General features: G+C 47.1%; 1 protein-coding gene across 1 annotated transcript in view; it reads left to right on the top strand.

Moving 5' to 3' along the window:
• BRD4 (bromodomain containing 4) overlaps positions 1-27,555 on the top strand; it is a 103,089-nt gene that overhangs the window by 46,097 nt on the left and 29,437 nt on the right. Inside the window, 4 exon segments of the mRNA XM_021712428.1 lie at positions 19,038-19,356; positions 23,361-23,498; positions 24,865-25,000; positions 26,764-27,053. Of these exon segments, the coding sequence (XP_021568103.1) occupies positions 19,072-19,356; positions 23,361-23,498; positions 24,865-25,000; positions 26,764-27,053 (849 nt within the window). The 5' untranslated portion in view covers positions 19,038-19,071.

The following is a 27,555-nucleotide window of genomic DNA, read 5'->3' as shown; positions in this document are numbered from 1 at the left end:
CTCAGGAGGATGACTTGAGCCCAAGAGTTCAAGGTGAGCCATGATCTCATCACTGCATTCCAGCTTAGGCGACAGAGCAAGACTCTGTCTCTTAAAAAAATTTTTTTTTTATTTTAAAAGAAAATTCAGAGGTGCTGCAGCATGGATAAACCTTGTAGACATACTAAGAAATAAACCAGCCATAGTGTGTGATTCCACTCATACCTAGTACCTGATTCCACTCAGTGAGTGTGATTCCACTCATACCTAGTACCTGAAGTGGTCAAATTCAGAGACAGAAGATAGAATGGTGGTAGCTGGGGATTGAATGTTAGTGTTTAATAGGTATAGAGCAGAGTTTCAGTTTTGCAAGATGAAAACGTTCTGGAGGTGGATGGTGGCAATGGTTGCATATAACAGTGTGCGTGTGTTTCATTGAACAGTATAGTTAAAAATGGTTGAAATGGTAAATTTTATGTTATATATATTTTACCACAATAAAATAAAAGATTATTTTTTTATGAGCAGCCATTTTAACATTGGTAAAAATAGTACTTCTTTTATTAAAAAAGAGAGAGAGAAGGATGTTGTCCCCTAAAACCATAGTAAACATTGTTTCATACAGAAAAATCAACAATGATTGTATCCCACATTACTTTCTGTGTTGTCTCCAAAAGTGTGTCTCCCCTGTTAACATAGGTTCACATGTCACATGTTAATGTATTTGTTTGTTTGTTTATATTTTTTGAGTTGGAGTATCACTCTGTTGCCCAGGCTAGAGTGTAGTGGCACGTTAACAGCCACCACAGTCTCTACCTGCTCAACTCAGGCGATTCTTCCACTTAAGTCTTCCAAGTAACCAGAATTACAGGCACGTACCACTATGACCGGCTAATTTTTGATTTATTGTGGAGATGGGGTCTCGCCAAGTTGCCTAGACTGGTCTCGAATCCCTGAGCTCAGGCAGTCCTCTTGCCTCTGTCCCCCGAAGTGCTAGGATTATAGGCATGAGGTATCGTGCCTGGCAATATTTTCTTTTAAATAAATATATTTTAGGTTGGGAAAAGCAAGCTGATTTAAAGCACAAGTGGGCTGGGCAGTGGTTGATACCTATAATTCCAGCACTTTGGGAAGCTGAGGTGGGATGATTACCTGAGCCAGGAGTTTGAGACCAGCCTGGGCAACATAGTTAAACAGTCTCTACAAAAATATCAAAAAATTAGCCTGGCATGGTGACATGCACCTGTAGTCCCAGCTACACAGAAGGCTGAAACAGGAGGATCGCCTGATCCCAGGAGTTCTAGGCTGCAGTGAGGTGTGATTGTGTAACTGCACTCCAGCTTGGGCAACAGAGTGAGACTCTGACTCAGAAAAAATAAATAAAAATAAGGCACAAATGGGCCAGGCTCAGTGGCTCAGCCTGTAATCCCAGCACTTTGGGAGGCCTAAGCGAGTGGATTGCTTGAGACTGCAGGTTCGAGACCAGCCCAGGCAACTTGGCAAGACTTTGTCTCTACAATAAAATGAAATAAAAATAGCCAGGTGTGGTAGCATGTGTCTGTAGTTCCAGCTACTCAGAAGGCAGAGACAGAAGGATTGCCGGAGCCCAGCAGGTCAGCGCTGGGTTGGCCATGACCTTGCATGCCACTGCACTCCAGCCTGGGCTGAGGAGTGAGACTCCAGCTCAAAAAAATTAAATAAAGTAAATAAAGCACTCATGGATCTGTAGGTGATCAAGTTGGTGGATATGGAGCTGACTAGGGTCTAACTAACCCTGATTGAGTTTTGGTCTGGGTCCCTGTGGCTCTAGCTGTGTTCCTCAAATGCCTGCCTTGACCGCCCAGCTGGTAAAGCTGTCTAGGTCTTCACGGGTCAGTACTACCCTCATGTGGCTCTTGAGCATCAAACTCTGGCTAGTGCATCTGAGAAAATGACTTTTAAATTTTGAAAACTGATGCTAATTATTGAAGAACTTTTAAATATGTCGGGGACACCTTGGGTGTGTGAATCTACTTTTTCAATTATAAGCTTTGTGAAGTCTAAATACATATCAAATATTTTGGATGACAGTTTAGCACCTAAATTGATGTGCTATAAACTGTGGAGTATTCTCTTGGATTTCAGAGATTTAGTACAGGAAAACATGTTACATATCTCATTTTTAAAATAGTGATTACATGTTGAAACATTATTTTGGATTGTTGAGTTCAGTGAAATATACTGTTAACTTCACCTTTTTTTATGTTAGTATGCCTCCTAGAAAATTTAAAATTGTGTGAGTAGCCACTTTTTAGATTTGTGTCAGACACACACACAGATGGGATGCAAGTGTGGAGTTTCACTTCCGCTGTGCAGCAGCCCTTACTGGTGCCCTTCACCCTATTCATTCTCCTTACTTCCCTTTCTGTGCTGCTAAAGTTTTAGGGCCCTGTTGCATTTTGGCGAATTCTTGGCTGGAGTCTCTTTCTCATCTTCTGTCCTGACAAGACCACAGGTCTGTGAGTGCCCTGGTACCTGGTTGTGGTCTTGGCATAATGCTGCATTGGCTTCCCGAGGAAGTATTAGGCCAGTGGAGGGGAGGGACTTTGCTGCATTCCTCACCTTCTGGGACTTGGGGGAACAGTACTGATTTGTGCTCCTGGGAACAAGGGAGAAGGCCTCTTTCTCGCTCTCACTCTCTTTGTCTCTGAATGTCTGTCTAGTTTTTGGCCTTAGATTCTCAGACAGTGGGAGGGCACTCAGAGGTGTGCAAGGGCATTGGGACTCAGAAGAGGGTAGTAATGGGGTCCCTGCTCAGTTTGGCTCCTTCCCCAGGTGAGACATATCCAGCATAGCATCTGAGAGAACTTGGAGAGTGAGTTAGAGAACTGGATGTCTGAGAAGGACTGTAGACCTCATGCTACCCAATCTGTAGGTATCTGGCTTTCCCCATGCATACTCCATAAGCCAATTATCTAACCCAGAGTGGGGACCATTCTGACTTAGCTGGTGCCTCATCTGGTATGCCACGTGTCCCCACCCATCTTGGCCATTTAAGCCCTCCTTAAAGTTGTTGTCCCTTCTTCCTGATTGAAAACTAGGTGCATACATGTCACTTCAGGAAGATGGAAAACATAAATGTGTAAAGTAGTAATAGGCCATATGGATGTCACCTTTCACACTTGTATATGGGTCTATTCCACAAATTCAGTGTTGTTTCTGTTTAAACATAACAGACCTGACTGCTGAACTGCCACCGTCTGGAACATTTCAACGGGCAATATCATGGACTGTGCTGTTTGTCATCTGTGTTTTGTTCGTTCCCACCTCTTGGCCTCCCAAATTCCCAAATGGCCTGACCTTGACCACACATTTAGAAGTTGGCAGTAACATGTTTTCCTGGTGTTTGGTGTGCTAGAAATGGACATCATTCTCAGAAGCTTCCTGGTCTACACCAGGGACAGCCCAAGACTGTTATCAGCCTAATTTGACTAAACCTTGGTATTTCACTTAAGCTTTTTTCTCATTTCAATTTCTTGTGTCCTCCAAGAAGTTGAACATCATCTCTCACTCTTGCTGCCTTGCAGATATTTTCACTCTTCAGGGTCTCCTGCATTTCCTTCCTACCAGGAAAAACCACCCTTTAAGCAGAAGGAAGTGCCTAACCTCACCGTCAGCCTTGGCATTGTAATCTATATAGCTCTCTGACTATCTTGGAGTCATACGCTAGAGCAGGGTTATAAATTCACAGTCCTATTAGGTTATGTTTCATACCATGGTATAGGTGAATCTCAGTGCCACATACTCTGCACCAGCTCTTTTGGGAAAATTAATAACTTAAAAAGGTATAAAATGAAGACAGGTAGCCGGGCTCGGTGGCTCAGCCTGTAATCCCGCGCCTTTGGGAGGCTGAGGTGAGTGGATTGCCTGAGCCCGCGGGTTCGAGACCTGCCTGGGCAGCGAGATTTCATCTCTACAATAAATCAAAAAATCAGCCGGGCGTGGTAGCGCATGCCTGTAATTCCAGCTACTTGGAAGGCTGAGGCAGAAGGATTGCCGGAGCCCAGCAGGTCGAGGCTGCGGTGGCCGGGAGCAGCCACTGCACTCCAGTCTGGGCGACAGAGTGAGACTCCAACTCAAAAAAAAAAAAAAAATGAAGACAGGTACCTGTACAATGACCATTTGTGTACCTAATCCTGAATTGTACCCCATCTCTTAAAAAAAAAAATTGAAAACAGGTAAAGGAGATGGGGTAGTAGCTTTAAAAGAGGCAGTCAGGAGGAACTGTCATTCTTACCTGTGAAGGGTATAAGCTGGAAGACACTCAGGGAACAGCATGAGTTGGCGGGATGCATCGTTTGAATTAATGACATTTTTTTTTTCTTCACTTGGAGTCTCACTCTGTCATCCAGGCTGGTGTGCAATGGCATACTTACGGCCACTGAATCCTCTACCTGCTGAATTTAGGCGATCCTTCTGCTTTAACCTTCCAAGTACTTGGAACCACAAGTGTGCACCACCACACCTGGCTAATTTTTTTGATTTATTGTAGAGACTGGGTCTTGCCAAGTTGCCTGGGCTGATCTCAAACCCCTGCATTCAGGCACTTCTCTCCTCTTGCCTCCTCCTGACATGTTTATATTGTAAATCTTTCAGCCTCTAATTTGGGTACTTAGCTAGGTTACAGCTGCTTTGAGAAGTAGTGCCTGGAGACGCTCTTAGGTAGAGAGGCAGACAAATACCAAGAGGCCAGTGAGGGCTTGTGAAAGGGAATCCGTTTTTACATATGTACTGGTTGGTTGGTTGGTTGGTTTTCAGTGTAAATAGGTATAGCCATCCACATACTGCCACCGTATCCTACTTTATTCTGCGGTTCCATTTGCCCACCTACATGTGCAGTTGCCTAATTTCACCTATAATTTTGCATTCTGCTTTTCTAATGTAGCATCTCATTTTCTCATCTCTACAGAGTCTAGAAATCTATGGAATAGGCTATAAACTATGGCTTGTGGGCCAGTTGGTTTTATTGGCATACAGCCAGGCTCATTTTTTTTAAGGATTGTCTGTCTGCTGTCATGTTAAGGTGACAGCAAAATGGAATATTTCAACAGACTATGTGTCCTGCACAGCTGATGGTATTGGCTCTCTGACCCTTTATAGGTGAAGATAGCCTAGCCTGCCCCTGCTGGAATATGAGGTGTGGCAGTTAAGTTCGTGAACTTGCCACCGTGTGCTTACATTGGCAGTATTGTACTAACAACTAGGTGAGGTTTCATAGCCTTGGTATATCAGTGTCTCACAGATGTATTTGTGTCAACATGTGTCATTGTCTTGCTGAATGGCTTTCATTATTGTTGTTGCATGTTTTTGTGTGCTGTCATAAGACTGTCGGAGCTTCAATTAGAGCAACAAACATTAAATTTTTTGTTAAAGTTGGCAAGAGTGGAAGTGAAATTGGAGACGTGTTAGTCCAAGTTTATGGGGATAATGCTGTGAAGAAAATGGCAGTGTGCAAGTGGACTAAACGTTTTGCTGAGGGCAGAGAACACTTCAATGATGAAGAGACATCAGGATGACCAGTAACAAGCAGAACTGATTAAAACACTGCAAAAATTCATTGAATTGTGTGTCCAAATTGTCGGCTGACTGTGAGAAGCATAGCAGACCAAATAAAACGATAGAGAAACAGGAAAATCCTAACTGAAAATCTTGGCATGAGAAATGTGTGTGCAAAATGGTCCCAAAGGAGCTCTTGCATCATGACAATGCACCAGCGTATACAGCACTGTCTGTGAGGGAGTTTTTAGCCAGTAGACAAATGACTGTATTGGAACACCTCCCTGCTCATCTGATCTGGCCCCCCATTGACTTTTTTCTTTATCTGAAGATAAAGGAAATACTGAAAGAAAGACATTGTGATGGCGTTCAGGATATCAATGCTAATACAATGATGGTTCTGATGGCAAGTTCAGAAAAAGAGTTTCAAAATTGCTTTGATGGTGGAATAGACACTGGCATCAGTGCCTAGCTTCGCAAGGGGAGTACATGCTAGATGACCGTAGTGTAGTGCCCTTTTTAAAATGAGTTTGTGAACTTTATTGTAAGATTTTGTATGTGTTAGCCCAACAATTTTGATCTTATCCACATCAAGGTTTGGTTTGTTTTTTGTTTTTTTGCTGCATGCTTTTCACAGGGATATTTTAAATTCACATATCTATCTGCCAGGTTTAACCATCAGCACCATGATGTAACCCATGTGTAACAATGAAACCTTTCACTGTACCTTAGCCTCTCATCCTTCCAGCTGCTGACAGCTTTTGCAGAGAAAAGATGGTATTAGCATTCTCATTGTCTCTCATTTAATTGGCCTGCTGATTGTTTTCTAAAGCAAAGAGACTAGAATTCTGGTTGGTGGGATTGTGGCCTGCCTTGTTCCCTGGTCCTGGTTCCAGGGTTCTGTGTGCATGTGTTCCCTCCATTGGGGGACAGAGAGCTTGAATGTGCCTCACAATCTCCCCTAGCAGGAAGGCCATTTTTTTCTGCCTTGGTTTGTCTGATTCAAGACAAACTGCAGGGTCAGAGGTACTGCAGATTCTGAGGTAATGGGACCCCTTGGCAGGTCCAAGGAGTGGAGGAGGGTGTGTGCATGCTGCACGAAGGAGGATTAAGGCATCTGAGAGCTGCCTCGGCGCACGGCCATTGGCCCAGGTCCAGGTGGCATAGTCTGGCTGATGACATGAGTGTTGTTCTCACCAGCTGCCTGAGCAGGTCAGATGGAAAAGTAATCCTGTTTGTGCTTCCCTACTGACACAGATTGCACAATTAAACAGGGCCATCGTCATGAATGTAAAAGTAGCTGCTGCTCTAGCACCTAGGAAAGGAATGGATCTTCTGATATTGATGCTGTGTAACCAACATTTTGCACAAAGATGTTTTTAGGACAGAATAAGATGTAAATAGACTAGTATTGAGAAATTACCGGTATTTTTTGTATTTGTTTCTTAAACCAGAATCGGAGTCCCCAGTCCCTTCTCTTTTTCCCTGGGTAGAATCTAGCATTTCTTCAGATAATGCTTCTTTTTTTTTAAGTTGGGGTCTCACTCTGTTGCCCAGGCTGGAGTGCAGTGGCTAATTTATTTACTTATTTATTTATTTTGTAGAGTCATGGTCTCACCATGTTGCTCAGGCTGGTCTCAGACTCCTGGGCTTAAACATTTCTCCCAACTTGGCCTCCTAAAGTTCTGGGATTGCAGGCATGAGCCACCACACCTGGCCGACATAATTCTTTATGCAAGAACCTTGCAGTGGTGGGGAGGTGACCTCCTCTGCCTGGTGGTGGATATGTGTGACTGTGAACTTGTAATTTCATGAGGGGCTGGAGTCAGCTGGCATTCACGGCACTTTACTTGGCATAAAATAAATTCAAGCCACGTCCCCTCAGGCCTCTTACTACCTGTGAAGCATAAAGGACAACTGGTTGTCTCCTCACCCTGCACCACACAGCTTTAGCAGGCAAATGTGCTTAAGATTTCACCTAAGATAGACTGAGTCTCACTGGACGCAGATGGCCAGGTGCTGCAGTAGTTGTTTCTGCAGTAGTTGTCTCTGATTTGTTTATGGAGATGCAATTCTTTGGAAATATTACTACTAGAAATCTGACTTAACCGGGCTTGGTGGCTCAGCCTATAATCCCACACTTTGGCAGGGTGAGGTGAGTGGATTGCCTGAGCCTGTGAGTTCGAGACCCGCCAGGGCAACTTGGCAAGACCTCATCCCTACAATAAATCAAAAAATCAGCCGGGCGTGGTAGCGCATGCCTGTAATTCCGGCTACTTGGAAGGTTGAGGCGGAAGGATCGCCAGAGCCCAGCAGGTAGAGGCTACGGTGGCCAGGAGCGGCCACTGCACTCCAGTCTGGGCGACAGAGTAAGGCTCCAACTCAAAAAAAAAAAAAGAAATCTGACTTGAGACCCAACTGCTTCTGCAGACAAGGAAGGCTCCGTGGGTACATGGAAGTGCAGGGCTACTGGCTAAGCTGAAGACTGCAGTGTAGGTTGACTGGGCCTCTGCCCCTTCATGGGTGTTGCTCTGTGCTTGGTAAACAGAGGCAGCTATGGAGCAGAGCACTTGAAGCACACACTGCTCCAAGTGACTTCTAGCTGACCAGACCATCACCCGCTCTGCCTCTTTGTCACCATGGAGATGATGATGAAGCCTCCACCTGCTTTTTAGGGTAACTGTGAGGATTAACAGGCTGTACAGGTAAAGTGCTCTATGCAGAGTGTCTGCCCAGGAAGTGATAGGTATCTACTAATGCTCTTTCCTAGGACCTAGTGCAGATAACTGTGATGCTGACTCGAATAGACCTCTAAGTGTGGTCACCGTATTTCATGGGAGAACTCAGAAAGCTTTCTGTTAACTAATAATCATCTTTACAACTGCTCCTACCTTCTCTGGCATTTTGCTGTCCATTTGCTGTGTCACTTTAGGGGGGGGATGAGACTAACTGACAAGCCAGAGTTGAAGCAAGGCCATTAGGCTTCAGGGAGTCCACTAGGAAACCAGAACTTCAGGTGAAACTACAAATACAAAGTATGGCTGGTCCCTACTTGGTTTATTCAGCTTCTTGTGTAGATGGAACTTGGCTGATTTTTGGACAGTTGTTTGTGGTCTTTCTCTTTTTCTCCTCTCTCTCTCTCTTTTTTTTTTTTTTTTTGGAGTTGGAGTATCACTCTGTTGCCCAGGCTGGAGTGCAGTGGCACACTCACGGCCACCTCAGCCTTGACCTGCTGGGCTCAGATGATCCTTCCACCTCAGCCTTCCAAGTAGCTAGAATCACAAGTGCATGCCACCATGCCCAGCTAACTTTTTGATTTCTTATAGAGATGAGCTCTCGCCAAGTTGCCCAGGCTGATCTCAGACCCCTGGACTCAGGCGGTCCTCTCGCCTCAGCCTTCCAAAGTGCTGGAATTACAGGCATGAGCCACCACGCCTGGCTCTTTTCTTCTTTTTCTTGCCGTTAGAGTCCCAGAACTAAGCCCACCTTGCATATCCATATCTATCTCTGTGCTACTTCCTGATCTCCTTTCCTGTCTGAGAACAGGTTGGTTGGGGCCAGGCTTCTTTGTAATGAGTGGACCTGCTATCTAGAGACCCCAGAAGTCCTATCAAAGGATAGGAGCTAATTGAGATGAGGGGGGAGCTATGACAAGAACTGTAAGTTGGAACTTGACAAGTTGGAACTCTTGTGGAAAATGTTCAAACTTTCTGAACTTGTTTTGGATTTTCTGTTTTTTGTATTTATCTTTAGATTTCTAATGTGTGTAGGCTATTACCTAGATTATAAATAAGATTAATGTGTGGTAGCGCATGCCTGTAGTTCCAGCTACTTGGAAGGCTGAGGCGGAAGGATCGCCAGATCCCAGCAGGTCGAGGCTGTGGTGGCCGGGAGCGGCCACTGCACTCCAGTCTAGGCGACAGAGTGAGACTCCAACTCAAAAAAAAAAAAAGATTAATGTTCAAGGAAATAAAATGTTTTCTGTTGAAAATGAGAAAACATTACAGTTGTATTGTCTGTTAACACTGTCCTTAAAATTTTCCCAAATCATTTACATATGATGGTAGCAAAGGATATCCTGGAAGGTAGAGGTCTATGAACTTTGGGGGAATTTTTACATTTTTTATTTTTATAAACCCAGAGGTCCCCACACTTGCTTAGTTCTCAGCATCCATAAATGTGTTTAACTGTGTAGCTGAAAAAGATAAAACACATAAATTGAAAGGATATGTATTTTATCCTTTCATTACCATAGTTACTTTCAAATGGGATGTGTGTGCCTGTTGGACACTATACAAGTCCTCAACCTTTGAACTAGATTAGACACCACCACTTGCATTTCTTTTTCACGATGAATTTATTTGATTTTATTTTTTCTGAGTTGGAGTCTCGCCATCACCCATACTAGAGTGCGGTGGCACGCTCACGGCCACCCCAGCATCGGCCTGCTGGGCTCCGGCGATCCTTTTGCCTCAACCTTCCAAGTAGGTGGAACTACAGGTGTGTGCTACCATGCCCGGCTAATTTTTTTTATTGTAGAGACGAGGTCTCACCAGGTTGCCCGGGCTGGTCTCGAACCTACGGGCTCAGGCAATCCACTCACTTCGGCCTCCCAAAGTGCTGAAATTACAGGCTGAGCCACTGAGCCCGGCCTCACGATGATTTTTATATGTCTTTGATTTTTATTATAGCAGCTGCTGAACACCATGCTTTGTAAGCTGTGACACTGTTGAGAGGAATATAGTACAAGCTAACACTGAAATTATCAATTACCTTGAACTAATAGTTCCCTCAGTGCCCCTCTGAATTTACCATGACATCCCAGGGCACCTTGACACTCTGTTTGGGAACCATGGCAGTGTCTAACCTTGCTTCATCTTTTTCGTATTTCTCTAAGCTGAGATCATACTTTAGAATTTATATTGGGAGTAGATCCAAAAATAGTGCATCCAGTTGGATCATGTAGCCTTCTTTGGGTTGGAAACAATATATGAAATCTTCTTGACCTTCAGCTAACTCTTAACAAATTCATGACCAGCAAATTTTTCACTTTCCTAATACTTATTGCTGGTGAAAATTAAAAAATCTGAAGCTGGTTGCCGTAAACTTCTGTCATTAGGCACAAATAAAATGGTCTCCTCCCTCCCCCTCTCTTTCTCTCTCTCCTACTCTTGTAAATAAAGACACACTAAACATGAACAAAAAATGATCTTTTCTAAATTGTCACCTTTTTCACAATACAGCTGAAAGTTGCAGACATATCCAATATTTTTCTCAGACACCACTCTGACTAGCATTCTGTACTTTGGTTTTTTTTATTCGGATTGTAAACCGAATATATATTATTCAGAAACAGAATTTGCAAAGACATAAATTCACATCAGTGGCAACCAGGAACAGAATTGGGAATGATGCAATTTCATGTGAGTGATTGCAAATGAGTTAACACAGGGAATGGTGACCCCTGCCTTTTGGCCACAGGTCACTTTGAAAATGGAGAGGGGATAGCATTTTTTAATCTTTTAGATGGAAAACTTTGGTCAAAGACGGTGTCTACTCATACACATTGGATGTGTTTTCTCCTTTCCCTTCCTGCCTTATCCTATCCCCACCATAAGAGCACATGCCCTCCTCCTCCCCCTCCCACTCTCACTCTCCATCCCTTCAGGGATGTTACCCTGCCCTTTCAGTGCAAGTCCCTCTCCCGTCCATGGTCAGGACAGCCCTGAGTGGGTTGGTCACGACATTGTCCACTTGAGAACATGTACTGTTTTCCTTTTCTAGAACTTTGAGATTAAAAATGGAAGCCCCTGGGTACAACTTCTGCTTGCTGGGAGAACAAAAGAGAAATAAAGTTGGACCTGTCCTTGGGTTTCCAGGTGTGTACACACTGGGCTAACAGTGGAAGCCACTAAACAGAGATCAGGGAGGGACCAGTGGTGTGGCCCAGGGTATGTCTGTGTCTGTGTCTTGGCAGCAGGGTTAGCAAATGAAAGGCAATAGGTGACAGATGGGGCCCATGTTGTTGGATGCTAGGGACCTGGGGCATTGATGGATGCTGGCAGTTTCTGTGAGTGACCACTGTGAGCAGAATTTAACCAAAGAGGTTGATGTCATCAGATCTGTGCCTTAAAAAAGTCGTCTTGACTCTCATCTTTGGCCTCTCATCTTTGGCCCATAGCAGGTTAGAAGTTATGGTTAGTTTTCATCGTGTTTCTTGTCTCTTTGTTGAGTGGATTCTTGAATTTACCAAGGATTTTACTTTCTTGCAGTCACAAGAAGGCTGAGCCACAAGATGCTGGCTGTGGACATAAGTGTTGTGATGGGTCAGAGCATGACCTCTTAAAAGTGCAGAGGCAGCCAGGCTCGGTGGCTCAGCGGCTCAGCCTGTAATCCCACTTTGGGAGGCTGAGGTGAGTGGATTGCCTGAGCCCGCGGGTTTGAGACTCACCTGGGCAGGCGAGACCTCATCTCTACAATAAATCAAAAAATTAGCCAGGCATGGGGTGCATACCAGTAGTTCCAGCTACTTGGAAGGCTGAGGCGGAAGGATCGCCAGAGCCCAGCAGGTCGAGGCTGCGGTGGCCGGGAGCGGCCACTGCACTCCAGTCTAGGTGACAAAGTGAGACTCCAACTCAAAAAAAAAAAGAGCAGAGGCTGCATGGGCCCAGAGTGGTAGGTTGCAGAACAGGAGTCCCAATCATCTTGTGATCACTGTGATCCAGTTTTCATTACCTCTGACACCCCTTGTGGGAGCTGTGGAAGTCTCCTATCACTGGTTGTCCTTCAGAGCCTCCTAAAAGAAACTTTTGAGGGGCTTGTGGCTTCTGAGTCCATCTAATCTGTTGAATGTGTCATACCTTCCCATGGAACTAACAACCTCTGGCAGTTTCTTTCCTCATGGAGTTGACCTCAGTCTGATGACTGTGAGGATCTTGTTGTGCCTGGTTTCCATGTTAACTAAGAATGGTAGCCAGCCTCTCAAGACTAAGTTGGGCCCTTCTAGCTCACTAGTGGGGATTTCTTTGATTCAGAGGCCATTTTAAACGGCCTGGGAATCAAATGCCTGGTTTTGGACCACCTGGCTGCTCAGTCCTGGTCTTTTCATTTCCTGGTAAATTATTCTCTCAGCTTTGGTTTCTTTATCTGCAAAATGGGGATGAGACCAGAAGCAATGTTAGAATTGTGAGGATTTATCTGTTACTATGTATCAAATGTGAGCTGACTGACTGGGAAGGTTTTTGTTGTTGTTTTGGCTTTTGTAGGGGTTTAAAGCACCAATATGAGGCAAAGTTCAAGTGTCAAGATTTCTGTAGAAAAATCTCCCTTCATTTATGAACAGAAAATTCAGCTTCCTTGGCTTAAAGGCCTGTCTGGGTCTGGCCTAGAGCACTCAAGAGTCCTTCATCCCTTGGCTTTGCTGCAAGTCCCTTTGGAAAGAGAGACCCAAAGTGTGTTCCAGTCCAAGGGCTCTAGAAATTAGTTATCTTGGCTTCATCTTGCCTCAGGGACATTGCTTAGAGATTCCAGAATGTCATTACTTAATGTAAAATTTATCAGGGCTGCTTCCTCTTAGTGGGCAGCTTGGCTCTGCCCCCTGGCAGCCTGTGTCCTTATGACTGACCTGCTCCACTGCCTGAGGGCAAGAGCTTTTCTTCCAGAGTGAGGGCGCTCCCACCTCTACCCCCATACCTCCTCACCCCCAGTCTACCATTGCTTACTTGGCATGTGCTTGGAGCACAGCACTAGCTGTGTGTTTCTAGAGCTGCTTTCTAGGAGAAATCTCATAGCAGAAACCAAACTGCATGGCATTCTTTAGCACTCCCTGCACCCTCCCTCCCAGGCTCCAGGCCTCTCCAGTGCATTGATGCCTTTCCTTGTGACAGGGCCACATCACGCTCAGCTCCCTCAGTCCCTTTGGTCATGTTGGTCCTCCCTTTGGTCATGTTGGTCCTGCTGCATGGATGCCCTCTCCCAACAGACTCTAGGCATCCTTAAACCCCAATGACACATTTCTTTCTCTGTGGTGCTGTCCTGCTAACAATTGTGTCCAGCGACCTGTAATCTCTTTGTAACCAAGGCTAGTACACTGACCCAAGGCTCCTGGTGAGCTGGCATGTGGCTGATGTCATTTGTCTTTCAGTCTTCTCCTGTCTCCTCTCCCCTTCTCACTGGGCGCAATCACTAGTTTCTGTAGTTGCCAAAAAAATGATTGCCCCCATCCACTTGGGGTTGGGGGAAGAGGAAGTGTTCTGCTGTCCTGTGACCGTCTCTCTGGCTTCTTGGCCTGAAGCTTGCAGTTTGTCCTGGCAGGCCTCTGCCCTGCTCTCACCTCTAGATGCCAGAAGCCCTCTTTGCCTCCCCTTTCCCACTCCCCTGCAGGGAGAGGTTCCCACAGTTTAGATGCTGTACTACCGTCACTACTCCCAGCTCATCCCTGTTCTTGCTTGATATTTGTGTACTTAGAGGTTTTGTTTTTTTAAATAAAATCAACTTACTGTTTTGTGTATAGTGCATTTATTATAAGATAGGAGACTAAATGAAAGCCACACGTGGAAATTAGTAAATTAAATACTGTGAGAACAAAATGACGTTAAATTTTATACAGATAATATAATTGACTCCTAATACTCCTAAGCACAACATTTTATACTGGCACCAAACTGGGACTTTTCTTATCAATACCAGAATTAAAATAAAAAGATGGGCCAGGCGCAGTGGCTCATGCCTGTAATCCTAGCAGTTAGGAAGGCCAAGGCAAGAGGATTGCTTGAGATCAGCCTGGGCAGCATAGTGAGACCTTGCCTCTACAGAAAAATCAAAAAATTAGCTGGGCATGGTGGCATGCACCTATAGTCCCAGCTACTCAGGAGGTTGAGGCTGCAGTGAGCCATGATTGTACCACTGTACTCCAGCCTGAGTGACAGAGTAAAACTCTGACTCAAAATAAAATAGTAAAGTAGGAACTCACAGAGTGAGAACACACTGTTCACCTGAAGCCAGTCTGTGCTCCCCTAGTGACTTCAGGACCACACAGTCCTTTGGACCTTCCCACAGCCCCACTACAAGCCCTGGCATGCCACTCTGGTGGCTGTAGACCCTGCTTCTCTGAGGTTGAGGTCTCTCCCATTAGCAGCTGAATTCAGAGCTTGACAGATTCCTTTTTCTATTCCTTGCTGTTCATCTCAGAAAAAGGTACTACCTTTTTACAGGACTCTACCCACGGCTGGGCACAGCTTGCAGGGTGCTGTCTCTCTAGCCCTTCTTCAAGCTGCCTGCCATGTTGCATCTCTCTAGTTGGCAGTGATGTGCTCTTGGCCACACCCACCTCAAGACACTGTTTTGTGTGATTCAGTCAAGGCCCTGGGTCTCTCATCCCTTAGCACTCTCCTCTTAGCAAGCTCTTTCTGATGGTTCATACCTTATCCCCTGCCTTTGGATGCTCCCTGCCCTGGATCTGTATGTGGCCCTCTTCCTTGTTTCACTGGGGTGTGTTTACTCAGGTCTCTGGGTTCCAGGGCTTAGGCTGTCTTTTCTAAGATTCCAGCCCAGCCTGAGCTGCCATCATGTTTCCCGACCCTCCTCACATGCCTCCTTCCCACCAGCGGCATCTCCATCCCTGCAGCCTTGCTTGTTTGATGCCACTGGTACTTGTTAGGACCAAGTGGCAACTAGTTCTGGCCACATGTGTGCTGGAAGTACCCCTGATGGGATGGGGGAGTGCCTTGTGTTGCCAGCGCTTAAAGTAGGCCCACCCAGTTTCATGGCTTTTAGAAACTCCTGAATTCTGTGGTGTTTTCCATGTGCTTTTTAGGTTGTTGCAGTGTTTCACGATGCCCACTGTCAAATGATGTTGCTTTGGGGAAATGCCCCATCTTGATCTTCAACTTCTACCTCACTGTTCTCTTTGCTTGGAGGATCCTCTCCTTAGGCTGCCACCCAACTGTCTACACCTGGAGACACCTTCATGCTGTGATGTGGGGTATCTGCCTGGTTTCAGCTTGGGATGCCCCTTTCCATCCCCAACATCATGTGTGGGAGTGATACCTGGATGTCGCTTCATATCCAAGAAGCCCTCCCTTTCCCCCTTCCTATAAGTGTTCTTCATGAGCTAAGTGTTCTCAGGTAGAGCACACCTCTTATAGAGTTCTTGAGTCTTGGGAGTACCTGGAAAGAGGGCACAGATTGTGAATTCCAGCCTGGCCTCCTGGACATGGTTGACTCTAATTAAATATTTGTTTAGCAGTACATGTAAGACCCCCTTTAGACATTTATTTATTTATTTTATTGTTTGAGTCGGAGTCTCACACTGTCACCCAGGCTGGAGTGCAGTGGTGTACTCACAGCCACCTCAGCCTCCACCTGCTGGGCTCAGGTGATCCTTCCACCTCAGCCTTCCAAGTAACTGGAACCATAGGCATGTGCTATCATGCTCAGCTGATTTTCTTTTTAATTATTTATTGTAGAGTTGAGGTCTTACCATGTTGCTCAAGCTGATCTCAAACCCCTGAGTTCAGACAGTCCTCTTATCTCTGCCTCCCAAAATGCTGGGATTACAGACGTGAGCCACTGCACTCAGCTTATTATTATTTTTTGAGTCAGAGTCTCACTGTCACCCAGGCCGGAGTGCAGTGGCATGCTCATGGCCATAGCAGCCTCGACCTGCTGGGCTCAGGTGATCCTTCTACCTCAGCCTTCCAAAAAGCTGGAACTACAGGTGTGCACCACCATGTCCAGCTATGAATTATCAGGTTTTTAACAGCAGTTTGCATCCCTTCTCTGAATAGGCAAAATACACTCTTAACCCTTTATCTGATGAAAAGAGGGAAAGAACAGCCCTTCCTCCGAAAGCAAACACGATTCTCAGACTGAATCTGTGAGAGCCAGATACAGAGGGACCTCTGTATCATGGATTCCAAATCTGAGTTCAACCAACCGCAGAAAGAAATGTTTTAAAGTGTCCAAGTGACGTACAAATGCTATACCATTTTAAATGGGGTCTTGAGCATTCACAGATTTTGGTGTCTGTGGGCTCCTGGCAACTGAGGGGTGACTGACTGTACAATGTGTTCATCATCAACCATGGGTTGTTGACTTCTGAGTTGAGTTGCTTGCGCCCTGCCTTCTTTTTTTTTTGAGTTGGAGTCTCACTCTGTCGCCCAGACTGGAGTGCAGTGGCCACTCCCGGCCACTGCAGCCTTGACCTGCTGCGCTCCGGCGATCCTTCCACCTCAGCCTTCCAAGTAGCCGGAATTACAGGCACGCGCTACCACGCCCAGCTAATTTTTTTATTTATTGTAGAGCTGAGAGCTCACCAAGTTGCCCAGGCGGGTCTCGAACCCTCGGGCTCAGGCAGTCCACTCACCTCAGCCTCCCAAGGCACGGGATTACAGGCTGAGCCACCGAGGCCGGCTTCGCCCTGCCTTCTTAAAAGTCTTACATGAGGTGGCCTTGGGCTGCTTCCACACAGGTCCCCTCCCTGTAACAGCTTCTCCTTAGAGCAGCACCCTCTCTGTATCTTTTCTAGCCAGGTGGTATCTGTACCTGCATTCAGCCGGAGCACTGTGGAAGGAAGAGGCTTTTTTCTCTGGAGTTGCTTATTTGTCCAGCTCCTTGTCAGCCTGTCCTGCTGCCAGGACATTGGTGCAGGAGGTACATGCCCAGGACCTATGTGCAGGGCAATCAACCTGCCTGCCATGGACCAAGAGTTGCAGCTCTTCACAGCCCCTAACCATAGACCACAGAGATGCCTATGTAACAAGTTCTACCCTGGTGCTTTGAAAATATGTCAACTTGCCAGAATTGCGTTTACAAAAAGATTTGTGGGAGCCTTGGTTTAAATTACACTTGTACTAAATTACAGAGTAATTCACCAGCAACTAGAGTGCCTAGGCACATGAGTTGTTTTTTTTGTTTGTTTGTTTTTTTAAGTTGGAGTCTCACTCTGTCGCCCAGACTGGAGTGCAGCAGCCACTCCCGGCCACTGCGGCCTTGACCTGCTGGGCTCCAGGGATCCTTCCGCCTCAGCCTTCCAAGTATCTGGAACTATAGGCGCGCGCTACCACACCCGGTTAATTTTTTGATTTCTTGTAGAGATGAGGTCTCACCAAGTTGCCCAGGCAGGTCTCGAACCCGCGGGCTCAGGCAATCCACTCACCTCAGCCTCCCAAAGCGTGGGATGCCCGGCTATAAGTTGTTTTTTTGATTCACTAATCATGCATTCCAGAATGAAAGCCATGACAGAGGCAGCCAGCCTATCCGTTTTTTTCCTGTTCCCTCTGTATACCAGAGTCCTTTGGTCCTAAAGCCTGCCCCCTTATCCTGCTGAGCCCTTGTCTAAGTTAGTCAGAAAGGTTTTCTTACCAATACTTAGCTCCTATGTATATTATTAGAGATGGTTGTTAGATGCAGGCAGTCCTTAGCTTTCCAAGTTCTTACTACTGGAACTGAGTTTTAAAAACTGATTGTACCTTTTTCTTGCCAGTAGAAAAGTGTCACAAACAGGTTGCAGATGACTAGTATACATTTGAGCAGATGTTTCCTCTCATGAACAGAGTGTGGCAACTCTTGTCACTGCAGGGGATGGGTTGGTGTGCTTCTGGAGGGCAATTTGGCAATAAAACATGAGTATGCCCCCCTTGACTTGCAGTTGTACATCTTGGGTTTTGTCCCATTGGAATAACTGGGCAGGTGCACAAAGTTGCCCTTGCAAGGATTCTTGAGGCCGGGCTAGCAGAGCTGGCATGGCCTTTAGCAGGAGTCGTTTAGGTAAAGGGAGGGCAACTAGGTAGGTACCTCAGACAGGCACTGACAGCGAGGGCCTATTTTGCCAGGGGAAGTGTGCCCCTTTCTAGTTAATAAAACGGTAGGTCAAGTATGCATTCATTTTTATGGTCTCAGCAATAAACTTTAGATTGCTTTCATCAGCAGATATATTATTTAAGTTAACAAGGAAATGTTCCTAGTAAGTGTGAGGCTTTGCCCTGAGCACTTGGCAATGGACTGTGTGAACCATCTGAGGGTAGGTGGGCCTGGCTTTCGTGCTCCTTCCTACGTGGCTCTGACTCATCACATGGAATTACTGACTTGGCTTGATGCTAAATGGGCCACGAATACAAACAATTCTAGTGTAAATGTTATATCTGGGAGCCTGTAAATCATCTTACACACATAGGAAGAGTCCCCTAAAAGCTCACAGGTAGGGAAAGGGATGTGCAGGTTTGTGAGATGTGGCTTTATTGTATTTCCTTCCCCATGAGCCCCTGCTAGCTCCTGGTCAGCTCTTGCCTCCATGCCCTGCCCCCTCTCCATTGGTACCTGATTTCCTCTTCCCAGCTGGGTGCTGAGTCTTGAGGAGAGTAGGCATTGGAGCCCTTTTAGACAGTGTGTGGAGTGACTCCCTGGCCAGCCTAACCATCTGCCACCAGGGGAGCTTAGTACTTCGAGGCCACAGCAGGAGGGACTTGTCTTTTACACATGGTGCCCATCTGCTAACTGGTCCCTCATGGTCTCTTCCTTTGTAGAGTGCCTGGTGAAGAATGTGATGGGATCACTAGCATGTCTGCGGAGAGCGGCCCTGGGACAAGATTGAGAAATCTGCCAGTAATGGGGGATGGACTAGAAACTTCCCAAATGTCTACAACGCAGGCCCAGGCCCAACCTCAGCCAGCCAACGCAGCCAGCACCAATCCCCCACCCCCGGAGACCTCCAACCCCAACAAGCCCAAGAGGCAGACCAACCAACTGCAATATCTGCTCAGAGTGGTGCTCAAGACACTATGGAAACACCAGTTTGCGTGGCCTTTCCAGCAGCCTGTGGATGCCGTCAAGCTGAACCTCCCTGTGAGTAGGTTGGGCAAGGCCCAGGGCCGCTATCCTCAAGGTCTCTTCCTGTGTCTCTTGATGAGAGCAGACTTCAGGGGAGTGTGGAGATGTGTTTATAGTCGTGTTCAGAGCTCGGGACCTCTCCTCACAGAGCTCTTGAGTGAGTGGTTTCAGCAATTTTGATGAATTACAATGAGGAGGGGAGGAGAAGGCGAGAAAGAACTAGCTAATTGGCTTAAAAAGTAACTAGTTTCATAGATACTGGGATCCTGGGGAAAATTGTATATTGGTTGAAACAGGAGGGGAAGGGATGCGCACAGATTTCCTTCTAGTTCCATGATAAGCTGAAGTCTAAGCACTTGGCCATCCTGGCCCCTTCCTTCCTTTCTCAGATGGGGTAGGCTAGGCCCAGGAGACGTAGATGTGTTTGTCAAACTGTTGGAGGGGACTGGCTTGCTGCATTAATGGTCTCCAGCAGCAGCAGCAGTATCCAGAGCACAGGTTGGGAAAAGGTAGCAGGCTATCTCCCAGGGAGCAAGTCACTAAAGGGTGCCCTGAGTGGAGAGAGGGAGTGGAGAGGAACCATGGCTGTAGCTGCACAGGCTGTGTCTCCTTGGAGAGCAGCATTGCTCTTCCTATTTGTCGTGGCCTCGGTGTACTTGCTCTTGTTCTTTTGTCCCCTTACCTCCCTTCTCTTTCCCAGAGAGTTTTCTATTTGCTCACATCTCTAGCATGCGGTTCTGCAAGCACAATTTGTATCTCCAGCTGAACCTCAGTGAGCAGACAGAATAAGTCCTTTAATTTTTTTCTTCAAAACATCAAGGACCAATTGTCTTTAAATTGTCCTCTGCTGTTTGCCAAGTCCCACACAACGCTGGTGAGAGAATTAGGCCGCTGTGGCCACTAACCTTCACTGGGTCTGTGTGCTGGGACTGCCTATGTGTAGAAACAGCCTCAGCTTCTGCCAGGCTTCCAGACTCAGGAAGGATAAATGCCCCACGGTGACCTTCTGACTTGAAAGCCATTGTATCTGACAACTGTCCAGTGCTGTCTGTCCACTGAATATGTACCATATGCGCTTGGGGGAGAAAAGTCAGGAGGGGACACTGCAGGTCATGAATTTGGTCAGAAGATAGGTGGAGGCAAAAGAGGGGACATGCTCACAGGCAGTGGAGGCCTGACCAAGACAGGCAGTGGAGGCATCCAGCTGTGGTGGCTTGTGTGTCCCATGGGTGGGCCTGTTAGGGGAGCTAATTACACTAGTCTCTAGCTGGACTGGGCAGGGTTCACAGTCAAATGCAAAGAGCCAAGAGAGAAGGAGCTGGGGGGTGGAACCCAGAGGGCTCTGGGGCTTGTTTGAGGGGGTGGCAGGAGGCCTACAGAAGAGGGCAGTTCCCTAAACTTCCACATTGGAGGCTACAGGGAAGTCAAAGAGATGAGGATTCCGACTTGACCAGCCTTGGCCTTTAGGTGGGTATTGGTGACCCTAGGAAGATGTGACACAGAAGTGGAGACCAGATTTGCAGCAGTGTAAATGAGAAGGTGAGGATGCAAACCCATTGTTTCAAGAAGCTTGACTTTGAAGGGAAAATGCTTCAGAACCAGAAGAGCAGAGGAGTCAGTTTTCTACAGGAAAACACAGGGGACTGAAGCATGGAGGGCTGAGAGGGTTAAGACAGGAGAAGGAGGGGTGCTTGGGGACTAGAGATCTCCAAGAAGGCAGCAACATCCCAGGTGAGATTGAGGGAACAGTGCTGGCCAGTGGGACAGACAGGTGTGGGCGAGTGGGTAGACCAAAGGGTTTGGGAGTTTAAGGTCAGTCTGTGTGAAATGGAGTCTGGAGGGTGACTAGGACTCCCTTGCTCTGGACAGTGTGTGAATCTGCCTATCCCTAAGACTATTGACATCACCCTTAACAGCTCTGACATAAGAAGAAGGAGCAGCTTGATGCTGGCACTGATCCAGTGTCTTCAGAAATGGGAGAGTAAGGAACTGAGGAGGACAAGAGTGGTCTCAGGACACTTGGTGCAGGCTGGCACAAAGGGGCTGGTTGGCTAGGAGCATTGTTAAACTGAAGCTCAATTTTCTGGGGGCTCGTTTCTTCGGGAGATGTAAATACAGCCACCCCAGAAAAGTGTTCTTTTTCTGTTTTTCTGATCTTCACTAGCATTTTGGCCTCCTGACATGCCTCTAAAACTACTGCCCACTGTCAGTCTCTCTCCTCCCAACATTCTTTCTGCCTTCATCTCTCCTCCTCTGCCACCACTGCCCTGTTTGCCCTTCAGCCACTCAACACACTGCAGCCAACTCAGAAACCAAGCACCATTCTTAGAGACTTTTGGCCATAGAACAAAATCTAAATGTACACGAGAGCAGAAATCTGGTTTGAGTGGCCAGGCATAGTAGCTCATGCCTGTAATCCCAGCATTTTGGAAGGCCAAGGTGGGAGAATCACCTTAGACCTGGAGTTCAAGACCAGTGAGGCCCTGTCTTTACAAAAAAATTAAAAATTTAGCTGGGCATGGTGGTGCATACCTGTTGTTCCAGCTACTGGAAAGGCTGAGGTGGGAGGATCGCTTGAACCCGAGAGTTTGAGGCTACAGGGAACTATGATTACACCACTGTACTCCCACCTGGACAACAGAGAGTGACCCTGTCTCTAATAAAAAAATAAGGTCTGATTTGAGTCTCGTCTTGGCCACCTGCCCGGGATGCCCAGATCTGCATTTGTACCCCTTGCTCAGGGCAGGACTGTGACCTGTACCAGCCCTTATGTGTATGTAGGTGGCTTTTGTTTCTTTTTCGTGGATGTTAGAGTAACTCAACCCCCACCTCCCACCCCCTGTGCTCCTTTCCAATACTGTCCACCACCACTTTCAGGTAGGGGCTTGGCACTTGCTAGCAGTGGGTTTGCCCTCTCCTCCCTGCACAGCCTCTTCACCCCCAGCTTACCCCTCCCTCTTCCATAGAACCTACTTGGACTTGCTTCTGACATTCCACCTGAGCCTGATTATACGAGCACCTGTTAGTAGGGTAATTGCTCTGGTAGTAGAATTTGGTTCTCAGTGTGTCTGGTCAAGAGGCCTGAGCTGAGCCTGCCTTTGGTGGCTTGCTACCTGGTCCTCTGATCCTTTCACTTGGAAACTCGGGCACTGCTTGATCTATCCCCGAATTCCTCATGTGATTGTTTTTAAAAATAAACTTGATTTTAGAATAGGTTCAGTTTTAGTTGTGAGGGTAGTACAGAGTTTGATTTTGAGTGCTTTTAAGACATTTATACCTGCTGTGTGGCTTCTTCTGTTTGGCACTTGGAGAGTAAAATCTTAAAGGTTTGAGGATCGGGCCTGCTGGATTTTTTTAAAAAGAGGATTTTGAAGGCTGTCTAGATACCTCATTTGGCAGCTAACCTGGTTAGTTGTTCAACCATATCTGGATACTCACGAATCCTTAGCAATAGACTGTGTGCAAGTAAAAGAAATGTAAGCCCAGTGAGCTTGAATGAGAGTGGAGGTTTATGCTCCACAGTTCTTCAGTGTGACGGGAAGCAAGGAGTGCAGCACACAGGGATTTGCATTTTGTGGACATGTAAAATTTCAAATGGTGAGGACAAAGTGGGACCTGCTATGAGCTGTCCTACTAGGTAAGAATCGCTTTTTTAGAAGGCAGTCTGCTTCCCTCATTATTAATGAAAGTGAAAAAACATTTTAACATCAAAAAAAGAAAAAACATCTATTTCTGTAAAAGACACCTCATTCCAGGACAGGGTGGTTGGCAGGACTTGTACATTTTCCTTCCAAATGTCACCAGTATTTAGGAATCCTTCCCTGATCCACTTTATCTTGGGATTCCCCTTGAGATCACTTGCTGATGCTGTGGAAAAGCTTCTATCTGTGCTGTGGCTCCCGTTGCTTTACCTGTGAAGCAACCTGGAGTTGAGATCCCCAGATCGACCTGGCCAGCCCTGTGTACATGCCACGTGGCAGCTGAGGTGACTCTGGCCTTGTGCTTTCTCTGTTCTCCAGGATTACTATAAGATCATTAAAACGCCTATGGATATGGGAACAATAAAGAAGCGCTTGGAAAACAACTATTACTGGAATGCTCAGGAATGTATCCAGGACTTCAACACTATGTTTACAAATTGTTACATCTACAACAAGGTAAGATGTGGGGGCAGATGTCCAGCTACCTTGGGTAGAGAGGAGTTGGTGGTAGAGGGCGTACCAGGAGCCCGTGGGCAGGGGTGCTGGGAACGGCTGGGCTATGAGTCTGGCAAAGGAAACCCTTGGAGGTAGAAGTAATGGGACCTGTGGTCGTGCCTGTGACTGGGTGTATCTTTTTTGTGGGGAGGAGGGTGCTGGCCATGTTTAACTTGCAAGCCATCCCTGTTAGCCTGAAGCATGTGCTTCTGGTGCCCTTGGGATTGTGGTTCTTGAGCATGTCACATAGAGAAGGTATGAGAAGGATAGTGGCAACTCATGACAAAGTCCATTTGGGTGATATAAATTGTCAGAAAAGAGCCTGCTAAAATGTAGTTGCGCAGAGGTGTGCTCAAACAAAGACTTCCATGTGAGAGAGAGTGTGGTGGGGCCCACACAGAGCTCAGTTGCTCTCTGGGTGACGGTCTCCTGGAACTGTGGACATGACTGTTGATAACTCTTAGCCATAGAATCGAGTGTCCTCTGATCTTACATGTAGACCTGAAGGTCACTTCCTAACCCCGTAGCCAAACCTTTCGGCTCGGCTGTGCCATGAAGCCAGATCATTTGTTTACAGTTCAGACCACAGATGTGATTAAAATCAACCCTTTCAAATAGAACGACTCTGGAGGGAGACACTATACAGAACTCAGCTTTTGACCTCTGCTGGTGTAGTGGGTAAAATTGCCCAGAAGAGATGGGTAGGTGAGTTTCTTGAAGTTTACTGTGTTTTTTAAAGTCTCAGCTCTCACCACTTAGGTTTGAGCGAAATGTACAGACTAGGCTGTCAATTTAGAGCTGAGTGGGAACAGCATGTTATGGACGAGGTGACAGAGTGGGGATCCCTAAAGTAGTGTGAGATGGGCAGTGTCCAGAGCCCTGGTAAGCTGCCTTGGGGGTACATTGGGGAGCATTGTCGGGGCCCCTGTTAATGTATCATGGCAAGAAATCCTGTGTCCTTCAAGTATTTCTAGTGAAGTTGAATTGTGTCAAAGGAGGCCTCAATGCAGGTAGGGCCCCTAACAGTGATTAGCTGAGCTTGGTAGATGCTTAAGGCATTAGGATGGTTTCTCAGACAAGCTAGAGCTTAAAAAGACAAGAGAGGGAGGTACAGGTAGACAAGTGCAGGCTCAGCACACCTGTAGGAACACGAGCCTCTGTGATACCTGGTAGCATAGTCATTGTGGCTCCTTGGGGTTGCAGATCGGGGAAGGACCCTGAATACAGCACTTCACACTTTGGGGCAGAGGGTGGTGTGGGGTGCCCTGTCTGCAGAGGTGGGGAGGGGAGGGCTTTCTGACTCTACCACGTATATCTCCTCATCCAGCCTGGAGATGACATAGTCTTAATGGCAGAAGCTCTGGAGAAGCTCTTCTTGCAAAAAATCAACGAACTACCCACAGAAGAAACTGAGATCATGATAGTCCAGGCAAAAGGAAGAGGGCGTGGGAGGAAAGAAGCAGGTAGAGTACTGAAATAGCAAGTAAATCGGCTTTATTTCTCCCCAGTCTTTGTCCCTTTTCCAAGTTCAGTGGAGGACTGGGAGTGGTGGGAAGATGGTAACATTTACTGACTTCTGAGTTGCTGTTTGGATGCAGTGGGTTAGTTTCAGTGCTGAATCTACTCCACAGGGTGACATGAACCTGTGACCTCCCCTAATTGGACCCTGCCTTTTCTGAGGGTTGTTGATAGACTTAGACTTAAAAAGAAAGTATAACTTTTCAAGGCACTTTGACAACATTGTTTGAATGCTTCACCTTGCCCCAGTGCCTTAGATGGATTTTGCTTTTCCATTTTAAAGAAATTAATGTGACCAGAAGTAATTTTAGCTAATACCCCAATCCTAGAGCTTTGAAGTTTATTATTCATATTATCTTCATGCACTCGTATCAGAGCCATGCTTGCTTTTAGTGCTGAAGTCAGTGTTAAGCCTTCCTTGTCTGTCTCTGCATGTCATTCTCGTTCCCAGCCCCCCAGCTGACACAGAATTCTGGAGGCCAGCTGGCAGAGATATGGTGCTGTCTAGGAAAATCTCTAACAGCTGCCATTTGCATCTTGTCTTTTGCAGCTTTGAGCTGCAGAAGGGTGACATTTGTGAGGTGGTCCCTGGGTGTGAGTTGTTTGCTTCTCTGAGGAGCAGCCAGCTTTTCATCTGGCCTCCAGAAGGGGTGGCAGAAAAGGGTATGGCCGGATCCTCTGCAGCGCCCAGGGGCAACCAAGGAGAACTAGACTTGTGTATCACCTCTTGGCTGTTGTACATATCAAAACCCATCCTTTATCCTTTCAAGAGGGGATCACTCCCTTACTTCCTGGGACTAGAGGTTTGGGCCGCATGCTGGGCAGACGTAGTGGTGCTTCTCAGTTCCAGTCTGGGAGAAGCCCAAGAGTTGTACCTGGGGAAGGAGAATTGGGAAACTCAGCAAAATCTTGCTCTTGTTCTCTGAAGTGCACAGAAAACATGGGTACTGCCCAAGAACAGCCTGCAGGTAAAGGCTGCTTTTGTGGGGCGCTGGTTTCTTTGTCCGTTTTCATAGCAACCAGCGTGCATGTGAAAAGATGTGGCAATCCAAGTCATGTGCCCAGGCTCTGGCTCCCTTGTCCACCTGCTATGGCCATACCCCTTGTTTTTGGAGCTGGCTGCACATGCCACGTGAGGTTATGTGTTGGGACTTGCCTGTGCAGCTGCAGGGAGACAGTCCGAGCTAGCCACAAAGGACAGCAGCAGTCCAGCCGTCCCCTGTGACTCTGTGAAGTGGGGGCTTGTCACTTTCCAGAAACCTTGGCAAGAGCAGCCACTGCCGGCTCCCTGCCAGTAGTGCTTACTCAGAAGACAGCGCTTCTGAGAATGGGGGCAGCAGTGCTGGGAGCGCCAAGGAGCATTTTCCCACTCCCCATCCACAGTCCTGGTGTTGACACTCAGTGTATGTTTCCTGCTCCCTTCATCCTGGGCCTTCATGCTCATGAAAGGGGTCTTTGTGCCTGAGTTGGGAGTTGTGGTCAGGATGCCCCAGGAAGTGGGAAGTACAGTTTGTTGCTGCTGTCCTCCAAGCCCCAGGGACAGGTGGATGGGCTTGGCAGAGTGAACTCTGGGGTGTGCAGGACATTCTGTCTCTCAGGCAAATGTACGATGCAGATGTGTGCTCACCATGTGTGGTGATGTCCCCACAAGGTCAGCCAGTATGTGTCAGCACAGCTTCTAACTCCCTGTTCTTTTTATGATTGATAGGGACGGCAAAACCCGGCGTCTCCACGGTACCAAACACAACTCAAGCATCAACTCCTCCGCAGACCCAGACCTCTCAGCAGAATCCTCCTCCCGTGCAGGCCACGCCTCACCCCTTCCCTGCCGTCACCCCAGACCTCATCGTCCAGACCCCTGTCATGACAGTGGTGCCTCCCCAGCCACTGCAAACACCCCCACCGGTGCCCCCTCAGCCACCACCCCCACCTACTCCAGCCCCCCAACCCGTGCAGAGCCACCCACCCATCATCGCGGCCACCCCACAACCTGTGAAGGTGAGTTTCCCAAGCACTGGCAGGCTGCTGCCATCAAGGATGGGGGGCTTGCAGGCGACAGGTGGCGCTGTTGTTGCCTGTACTTTATGCAAAGTCTGTCGTGGCTCCTGAGCACTGGTGGATATTTCTTAAAAATCTCTGTCATGTTTAAATCATGGCTCAGAAGTAGCTACCATGCTGACCCAAAGATCCTATAATTGCATCACACTTCCCATTGGCTTCTTGTCTCTAGCCTGTCTCCAGTTTAAACCATGTGTATCTGCAGATATGCCGTCTAAAAAGTCTCTGAATTGTGTCTCCCGTGGGCAGTAGGGGAGAGGTCCTTGGCATTAAATAGGAAATGGCCTTCAGAGGTTCTTTGGCCTCCAAGTGAATGGGTCCTGAACTCAGTTGCGTGCTTTCTCCTGCTGCTGGCACATCCTGTCCCAGCTGCAGAGCAGGGACTCCCTGCCCTTGGTTCTTTGTCTGTGCAGTTACCTTTGGTCTCTGTCTTTGGGGGTGA

The sequence above is a fragment of the Carlito syrichta genome, unplaced genomic scaffold, assembly GCF_000164805.1.
Source record: "Carlito syrichta isolate Samal-C Ts95f unplaced genomic scaffold, Tarsius_syrichta-2.0.1 Scaffold89767, whole genome shotgun sequence".
Lineage (NCBI taxonomy): Eukaryota > Metazoa > Chordata > Mammalia > Primates > Tarsiidae > Carlito > Carlito syrichta.
This window is presented reverse-complemented; position numbering and strand designations above follow the sequence as displayed.